General features: G+C 39.5%; 1 protein-coding gene across 1 annotated transcript; it reads right to left on the reverse strand.

Annotated features, from left to right (window-relative positions):
- Window positions 1–3,356: 3,356 nt before the first annotated feature.
- On the reverse strand, window positions 3,357–10,331 carry LOC106090400 (probable cytochrome P450 6a17). The gene is made up of 2 exons (XM_013256566.2): window positions 9,170–10,331; window positions 3,357–3,959 (listed from the first exon to the last, which is right to left on the reverse strand). Exons 1-2 carry the CDS (start codon window positions 10,212–10,214, stop codon window positions 3,535–3,537), a joined length of 1,470 nt encoding a protein of 489 aa, XP_013112020.2. The 5' UTR covers window positions 10,215–10,331; the 3' UTR covers window positions 3,357–3,534.
- Window positions 10,332–10,354: the final 23 nt, after the last annotated feature.

The following is a 10,354-nucleotide window of genomic DNA, read 5'->3' on the forward strand; positions in this document are numbered from 1 at the left end:
TTTCGCCACAATCCGGTGAAGATTGGATAACTTATGCACTCAAATTCGGCACGGACATTGAGTGGTCTAATAAATATGTTAAATTTTCTAGAACAAAATATTGGTCTTTTTGGCAGCTGTATCCAATTATATACCGATCTGAACCATATTAAGGTCGGGTGTCAGGAGGTTAAAAGTAACTCACTGTTTCAAATTTAAGCGAAACAGGTTGAAAAAATAAACTTTTATCGGCTTCAGAACCATTATCGGCAGATCGGTCTATATGACAGCTATTGGGTTACCTAAAAAGTAATTGCGGATTTTTTAAAAGAAAGTAAATGCATTTTTAATAAAACTTAGAATGAACTTTAATCAAATATATAATTGCCATTTTGTTCGATAACCTTTTGCCATCTTCCTGGCAAATTTACTATTCCACGCTCATACAACTTCTGGCCTTTATCTGCAAAAAACTGAACAAAGTGCGATTTTATAGCCTCATCATTGCCGAAAGTTTTACCATTTAAGGAGTTCTGCAAAGATCGAAATAAATGGTAGTCTGATGGGCTATATGGTGGATGCATCAAAAGTTCCCAGCCAAGCTCACTCAGTTTTTGGCAAGTGACCAAAGATGTGTGCGGTCTAGCGTTGTCCTGGTGGAATATGACACCTTTACGATTGACCAATTCTGGTCGCTTCTCCTTGATGGCTGTATTCAATTTGTCCAATTGTTGACAGTAAACATCCGAATTAATCGTTTGGTTCCTTGGATGCAGCTCAAAATATACCACACCCTTCCAATCCCACCAAACAGACAGCATAACCTTCTTTTGGTGGATATCAGCCTTTGAAGTGGTTTGAGCTGGTTCACCATGTTTGGACCATGATCGTATTCGACTAATGTTGTTGTAAACAATCCATTTTTCATCTCCAGTTATGATTCGTTTTAAAAACGGATCGAATTCATTGCGTTTAAGGTGTATATCACAAGCGTTGATTCGGTTTGTTAAATGAATTTCTTTCAATACATGTGGTACCCATATTAAAATTGACGCCAAACAAACAAATGTAAACAAAATTTCGCGCACTTTTTTTCTAAAGCAAGCTAAAAGTAACAGCTGATAACTGACAGAAGAAAGAATGCAATTACAGAGTCACAAGCCGTTGAAAAAATTTGTCAACGCCGACTATATGAAAAATCCGCAATTACTTTTTGGGCAACCCAATATATCTAAATATGGTCTGATCTGTACCATATTTGAGTCGGATGTTAGGCAGCTTAAAACTGCTCACTATTCTAAATTTCAGCGGAATCGCATAAAAAATAAAGCTATTATGACCTTCAGACACTTTATCGGGAGATCGGTCTATAAGGCGGCTATATCTAAATATAGTCCGATCTGTACCTTATTTAGGTGAGATGTCGGGAGGCTTAAAATAACACATAACAAAATAAAATAAAATAAAAAAAGCTTTTATGGTCTTCAGACCTTCTATCGGGTGATCGGTCTATATGATAGCTATATATTAATATATTGCGATCTGAACCATATTTGGGCCAGATGTCAGAAGGCCTAAAACTACTCACTGTTTCAAATTTCGACGAAAACGGATAAAAAATAAAGCATTTATGGCCCTCTCAAGAACTTTACCAGCGTACATCAAAAAGACGTATCTCTGTCAAATTTCAGTGGCTCTAGAATTGGAAATGGGGCGATATACATATATGGCAGCTATATCAAAATCTCTACCGTTTTCTATGAAAATCCCTCCTGCCAAATTTCGAGAGAATCGGTTAACAAATGAGCACTTTTTTTGTTATTTTTCCCAAAATCGAACGAACCTATTGTATATATATCCAATCTATCTATCCAAATTTGAAAACGATCCGATGAAAATTTTGACCTTCAGTTTGTACACAAATTAACATGGACAGAAGGATAGACAGACGGACGAACGGACAATCGAATCAGAAAGTGATTCTGAGTCGATCGGTACACTGATCAATGGGTGTATCTCTCTTTCTTCTGGGTGTTACAAAGAAATGCACAAAGTTCTAACACCCTGTACTACAGTGGTGTAGGGTATAAAAATTACAAACAATGTTGGGAGTAAGTGCGTATTTCATTGACCCTGTGATAGTTGTTCATAACTTCATGACTTCTGAACGGGTTACTCTTACGGAATATAATGATACGGAGTTTTAATGCGTCAAGACTAAATTTTTGAACCACATAATCATATCACAGACAAGAACTTCGTGTACCAGAGCACTAAGGCGCGAAAAGTTTCTGCACGAACAGCGTCTTCGTGCCAAAGTTATTGCTTCTCTAAGGGTAAGTAAAAGTTTTGGGTCGTTTGTGCAAAGAGTGAAGGGCAACTCATCGTCTATCTCGACTCTCACTAAAGACGACCAGAGGTTCACTGACCCGGTTGATAAGGCTAACCTGCTGGCTGACATGTTTGCGGTAAATTCTTTCCTGACGGAAAGCGATCAACCACTCTTCGTTATTGAAGATGTATCTAGTTACATGCCTCAGATATATTTTCGAACACGTGGAGTCGAAAGGGTTCTTGCAGATCTTGAAGTAAACAAATCTCCGGGCCCGGATGGCATATCGTCACTTGTTTCATGCAAGAGTTCTACTACGCTCTCTCGTCCTTTATGCATTTTTTTCAACCTTGCTTACCGTGCGGGTGTTTTTCCGCGTTGGAATATTGCGAACGTCCAGCCCATTCCCAAGAAAGGTGACGCAAGCGACCCTGCGATTTATCGACCAATAGCGTTATGCTACTCGCTTTCCAAGGTTATAGAGAGAATGGTCAATTAGCACCTTGTGAGATACTTAGAGTACAATGGTCTTAGCGACCGACAATATGGGTTCCGCAGAAATCAATCCACGGGTGACCTAATGGCATTCCTGTCTGAATTTTGGAATCATTCTATTCACTAGATCGGTAAGAGTAAGGTCGTGGCTCTGGATACCTCGAAAACATTTGATTGCTTCTGGCAGGGTGCACCTTTAACAAATCTTGTCACTTTTGGTGTCGGTAATAACTTCGTTCGATTAGTATAGAGTTTTCTCAGAGATCGCACTATAAGAGTAGTTGTAGATGGGTTCACATCTGATATCTGATTAGTAGAATTAATGAATGGGTCCTCCCTTAGAAGCCGACAGGAGCGTAATACGGGCAGTCAAGTCAAAAGAATATAAACAATATCATAAAAATTACTACCGCCCTTTTTCAGCCGTCTTTAGATGGATGTGTTTAAAAGGCAGATGTTTCATATATGAAACAAGTGAATACATTCCAGGTGGGGAACACCTGCGTACCGGTTTCAAATGTATGCAAATTAAATTATTTCTTTTGAAATCTTATGTGTTCTGCTTACCACAATATATTTATTTATTTCGTAAAAGATTATTCAGTAAATATTTCTCATCTCTCTACAAAGAGAACTCGAACTCGGCAATAACTTATTCATAAAATGATTTGTTTTTATATGCATAATTTCTTAATCAATTATCCTAATTTTAATTTTGTTTTTTTAGCTTAAATATTTTCTACTTTCAAGAAAATATCACCCAAGGGACTTAGAGTAAACATTCGCGTTCTATCGAATTTTAATATATCTGGTGTTCCTTTAGTAAGATACAGTCGATAATGTGACAATATTAAGGCCAATTGATACACCATATTGGCGCGCGTGAATTGTAGAGCCACACAAATTTTAGGCCCATCACCGAATGAAAGAAAACTGCAAGCTGGCCTTTTAGCTATCTCCTCTTCCTCAAAGCGTTCTGGGCGAAATTTATCGGGTTCCGGATAAAATCTGGGATTATGATGAATTCCATAGGTGGGTATAATAATGGTGGTATGTGCTGGAATTTCAATGGAGGTGGTAGCTGTCCTAATGGTGCTGGGACGTAGGCAAGTTCTTGGCAGCATATGTCCAACAGGATATTTTCGCAAAGTTTCTGAAAGTATGAACAAAGGGCGCAAATTAATCAAAAAATGTAGCTTAATACAATCCACAATAATGTGAATGGGAGCAGTACACAATGTTCTAAACATTTCTAGAGGAGATCATAGGCTGTCAGAAATATGGCGTTCACGACAAATATGATTCAAATTAACAACCATTAAGAAATAAGACGCTACGATTTAAATCTCCATTAAACATCTTGAACCTATCAAAGGAGTAGTTTACGTTTTATTAGATCTATTGACAATCCTATCGACTATCAGTCCATCTTTAGGTATTACATCCATGCAAACATTAGGGTGACGACTTTTTGACTTTTTTTTATAAAAATGAAATTTTTCCAACTTTTTTAATCATACAAATCCAAAACGGAAAAATGTGTCATAACTTTCCCGAAAAGCCATTGCGGTTTTTTTATTATATCCACTTCGTTTAAGTTCAATGTAAGGGGGAACAAGTAAAAAGAGAGATCGGTCTATATGGCAGCTATATCCAAATCTGGGCCGATCTGAGTCAAACTGAAGAAGAATGTCAAAGGGCCTAACACAACTCACTGTCCCAAATTTCAACGAAATCGGGTAACAAATGTGGCTTTTATGGGCCTAAGACCCTAAATCGGAGGATTAGTCTATATGGCAGCTATATCCAAATCTGAACCGATCTGGGCAAAATTGACGAAGAATGTCGAAGGACTGTCCCAAATTTCAGCGAGTTCGGATAATAAATGTGGTTTTATGGCCCTAAGACCCTAAATCGGAGGATCGGTCTATATGGCAGCTATATCCAAACCTGGACCGATCGGAGTCAAATTGAAGAAGACTGTAGAAGGGCCTAACACAACTCACTGTTCCAAATTTCAGCGAAATCGGGTAATAAATGTGACTTTTATGAGCCTAAGACCCTAAATCGGAGGATCGGTCTATATGGCAGCTATAGTCAAATCTAAACCGATCTGTGCCAAATTAAAGAAGGATGTCGAAGGGCCTAACACAACTGACTGTCCCAAATTTCAGCGAAATCGAGCGAAATAGAGACTACGTGAAAGGTAGATTAGAGATAGCCTCAATGCTTGGTATGCAGCTATTTATGTGCCTACACTAAAGGTCATTCGGTTGAGAGTGCCATTCATGATGTGGTAGCTACATTGAAGAGAATTTGCTGGTTAACGACATCAGTTTGGCGGCCTTCTGGAAGTTGGAAGAGGCTTTTATAACGCGAAGCTGGAGTTCACAACGAGAAGTTGGAGTCCATACATGATGCTCTGCTGGACTTGAGGGTCCCTTCTCTTTTGGTGAATTGGGTTGATACGTAAGGTAGGATTATCAAGGTATCACTTGAGGAGGGATCTGTTAGGAAGATTGGGACCAGAGGAACTTTGAAAGGAGGAGCTGTAACAGCTCTTTTGTAGCTTCTGAGATTCTTGGGACTAGAAGAAGAGTGTGAAGGTCGTTGCCTATGCGGATGGCGTCGTCATCATGATGGCTGGCTGTTGGGAGGCTTTGGATAAGCCATCTGAATGGGCGAGAGCCAAAAGGATTGACATAAACTCCATAAATACTGAGATGGTATTTTCACCAAGTGGCAAAAGCTGGGGGTTTTCAGAGCACCGTATCATAGAGGTTAACATGTTCGCCTTTAACGCTGAAAGTCTGGTTTCGAATCAGAAAAAAATAAAGACGTGCTAAGTTTGGCCGAGCCGAATCTTATATAAACTCCAATATGGATCGCAATTGTGAAGTTCGTTGTCCGGTATCTCTTTATACGCAAGCAAAGGATATTGAAAAAGAATTACTGTGATATTGGGGCATTAGCAGGTTATAAACTGATTCGGGTTCATAGCCATACTTGGCTTGGCTGCTGAACACCATAATAGATGCCATTGTGCGAAATTTCAACCAATTCGAGTTGCGCCTTATAAAAGCTCAAAAAGTAAAATCGGGAGATCGGTTTATATGGGAGCTATGGATCGTTTTTGACCATATTTCGCTCGTATTGGATGTCACAAAAAAAAAACATTCCGCATAATTTCAGCCAAATCGAATAGAACTGCACCCTCTAGAAAATCAAGAAATATAATCGTGAGATCGGTTTATATGGAAGCTATAACTGGTTTTAAGCCAATTCGGAACAAAATAAAACACTTCGTGCGAAATTTCAGCCAAATGGGATAAGTACTATGTCCTATAGATGCTTAAGAAATCAAGATCTGAAATCAGTTTATATGGCAGCTATATCAAAACATGGACCAATATGAGCCATTTGCAATCCTAACCTACCTACACTAATAGGAAGTATTTGAGAAAAATTTCAAGCGCCTAACTTTTCTTCTTAGGAAGTTAGCGTACTTTTCACAGACGGACATGGCTAGATTGTCTTAAAATATCGTGGCGATCAAGAATATATATACTTTAGGGATCTTAGATCAATATTTCGTAGTGCACGAGATTACTATACGCCCAACCTATGGTGGAGGATATAAAAATGATCAGCGATGGTTATCACCATTAGCACAAAAACAACCAGGAATGTAAGGCCTTCTCTGAGTAAGGCACAATCCGCACAGTGGTCATAGCAGTGGAAGGGGGGACGTAAGAAGAGTAAGAGGGAATGGAACAGACATCGGCACTAAGTGGGAACACAATACCAGACATGAACCAACTTAGGGGAGTGGTATGGAAAACTTATAGGAATTTTGTAAGTAGTACGGAATTCTTAACTTAGATTTTCTTTTTATACCCACCACCGAAGGATGGGGGTATATTCATTTTGTCATTCCGTTTGCAACACATCGAAATATCCATTTCCGACCCTATAAAGTATATATATTCTTGATCAGCGTAAAAATCTAAGACGATCTAGCCATGTCCGTCCGTCTGTCCGTCTGTCTGTTGAAATCACGCTACAGTCTTTAAAAATAGAGATATTGAGCTGAAATTTTGCACAGATTCTTTTTTTGTCCATAAGCAGGTTAAGTTCGAAGATGGGCTATATCGGACTATATCTTGATATAGCCCCCATATAGACCGATCTGCCGATTTAGGGTCTTAGACCCATAAAAGCCACATTTATTATCCGATTTTGTTGAAATTTTGGACAGTGAGTTGCGTTAGGCCCTTCGACATCCTTTGTCAATTTGGTCCAGATCGGTTCAGATTTGGATATAGCTGCCATATAGACCGATCCTCCGGTTTAGGGTCTTAGGCCCACAAAAGCCACATTTATTATCCGATTTTGATGAAATTCGGGACAGTGAATTGTGTAAGGCCCATCGACATCCTTCGTTAAATTGGCCCAGATCGGTTCAGATTTGGATATAGCTGCCATATAGACCGATCCTCCGGTTTAGGGTCTTAGGACCACAAAAGCCACATTTATTATCCGATTTTGATGAAATTCGGGACAGTAAATTGTGTAAGGCCCATCGACATCCCTCGTTAATTTGGCTCAGATCGGTCCAGATTTGGGTATAGCTGCCATATAGATCGATCCTCCGATTTATGGTGTAAGGCCCATAATAGCCACATTCATTATCCGATTTTGCTGAAATTTGGGACAGTGAGTTTTGTTAGGCCCTTTGACATATTTCTTCAATTTGGTCCAGATCGGTTAAAATTTGGATATAGCTGCCATATAGACCGATTTCTTGACTTATGGTTTTGGGCCCATAAAATGCTCATTTATTGCCCGATGTCGCCAAAATTTGGAACAGTGAGTTGAGTTAAGCCCCTTGACATACTTCTGCAATATCGCGCAGATCGGTCCAGATTTGGATATAGCTGCCATATAGACCGATATCTTGGTTTTAGGTTTTGGGGCCATAAAAGACGCATTTATTGTCCGATGTCGCTGAAATTTGAGACAGTGAGTTTGGTTAGGCTCTTCGATGTCCTTCTTCAATTTTGCCCAGATCGGTCCAGATTTGAATATAGCTGCCATATAAACCGATCTCTGGATTTAAGGTTTAGGGCCCATAAAAGAGGCATCTATTGTCCGATTTCGCCGAAATTTGGGACAGTGCTTAGTGTTAGGCTCTTCGACATGTTTATGCAACTTGGCCCAAATCGGTCCAGATTTGGATATAGCTGCCATGTAGACCGATATCTCGATTTAAAGTCTTGGCCCCATAAAAGGCGCATTTATAATCCGATTTCACTGAAATTTGACACAGTGACTTATGTTCGGCTTTTCGACATCCGTGTCGTATATAGTTCAGATCGGTATGAGGTATATGAGTATAAGGTATGAAATTTTCACCGAATTTTGATGAAAGGTGGTTTACATATATACCTGAGGTGGTGGGTATCCAAAGTTCGGCCCGGCCGAACTTAACGCCTTTTTACTTGTTCGAGGTTACTTTTTCTACCCAACACCATAGAATGGGTGTATACTAATCTAGTCATTTCGTTTGTAACACTTTGAAAAATTGATACGCGACCCCATAAAGAATACATATTCTGGATCGTCTCCACATATGAGAAGATCTAACTATGTCCGCTCCTAAAGGTAGCCGAAATTTTACACAGATACTTTTCTTTGGTGCAGGTCATTGGGGATTGCAAATAGGCCATACCAGTTGATATAGGCCTCATATAAACCTATCTCCCGATTCGAATTCTCGAGCCACTAGAAGCCTCAAGTTTCATCCGATTTGGCTAAACAAAGACTTGAGTTACGACTTGCAACATCCACGTCAAGTATGATACGAATCGGTATATAAACAGATATGCAAATTTGCCCACTAAAATTCCACTACGGAACAGGAGCAAACTTCTCACAGATCAATGAATGCTGTCCGATTCAAGTTTAATCTCAAAGATAAGGGGCCTCCTTTTTATAGCCGAGTTCGAACGACGTGACGCAGTGCGACTCCTTAATGCGTAGACAATTTTGTGCTACTCAGTTCAATAGTTGTGAACGGCTTTCGTGGTGGGTAAAAAAATTTACAGCCTCCAGAAGATTGGAGAAATTAAAAGTCATCTGTATTAAAGGTACTCTGCAACAACAATTGGTTCCTGAAAGCCTGTGTCCTTCTCCTTAAATGTGTAGAAAATTTTGTACTACTCAGGTCAATAGTTGTGAACGGCTTTCGTCCTTTTTGTCCTTTTTACAGTTCCTCTGTTTGCTGAAAAACTTTATAAAGTCTTAAAAGCTATGCTATGAGAACTCCCTTAAATTTCGTCCCATCCAAAAGGTGTTTCTTACCCTGTATGACTTGGTAAACATAAGTCATCTCCTTTAGACTCTCATAGGTGATTTCATTTGCATATCTGCCAATGACCGCTGTGACTTCTTTCCTAGCTTTTTCTTGAATTTCTGGATCTTTGGCCAACTCGTACAATGCATAAGTCATGGCCGTAGAGGTGTTATCGAAACCGGCGGTGAAAAATCCAAAAACTTGATCCAACATAAGTTCACGGCTCAACTTCAAATCCGGATCATCACTTGCCTCCAGTAAATTTTTAATAAAATCACTACGTCGCGCCTTCAAAGACTCATTCATTATGTTTGAGAAAAAATCTATGGTTGTTTGACTGTGATATTTGATATCGAGCAATTGTAAGAGTTTGGAGAAGGTCTTTTTAAATTGATCGAAAAATGGACGTATGGATTCACGCACTGCTTTTATGGTGTACTGACGGGCTTGGGATTTTGGATTCGCAAGGCAATTCAGTTGTAAACCAAATCCGACATTGGCTATTAAATCAATGGCATAACGTTGACACACATCATAGGCATCCAGGACGCCTTGGTTTGACGACATGGCGTTGTTGAATACATGCAACATTTGATCGCCTAGTTTTTGGAATAGCACAAAATATTCTTTGGTTTTGGCTGCTGTCAGCGAAGAGGCATATGTTCGCCGCATAGGCTTCCATAGATCATATTCCACACGCCCTAGATTTGAGACCAAAGGATCTTTGCGATTCACATAGAAACCCCTTTCATTGAAGTTATCAAACTGTGTAACAAGTATATCCTGTATGGCATTTTGATCTTGGACCACCAAGGCGGTGGTAGCCAGAGTTTCAATAGCCTGGCATGGTTGCGCTTGATCGCACATCTGCATATACAGCTCGTGAATAGCCACATGCAGGTGTGATTCCCAAGTCCTTTTCAGCAGACCGAAGACACTGGCCGTTTGCACATTTTGGCGGCGCCAAAAATTAATTTTATTCAGATACTTTAAAACGAGGTAAGCACTTAAAGGTAACACCACTGATAGTAACAAAAACAAATCCAAATGCATCGTTCGATTTTAGCGTCGTCGATTTCGCGATTTTGTTAGGCTTCTACGTTTCAGCAAGTTTTTTTATGTCTTTGCTCGTATAACCATTCTCGGCAACTGTTTCATGTGAGAGATTTTTAAAGCCAATAGACTTCAAACGT

The sequence above is a fragment of the Stomoxys calcitrans genome, chromosome 5, assembly GCF_963082655.1.
Source record: "Stomoxys calcitrans chromosome 5, idStoCalc2.1, whole genome shotgun sequence".
Taxonomy (NCBI): Eukaryota; Metazoa; Arthropoda; class Insecta; order Diptera; family Muscidae; genus Stomoxys; species Stomoxys calcitrans.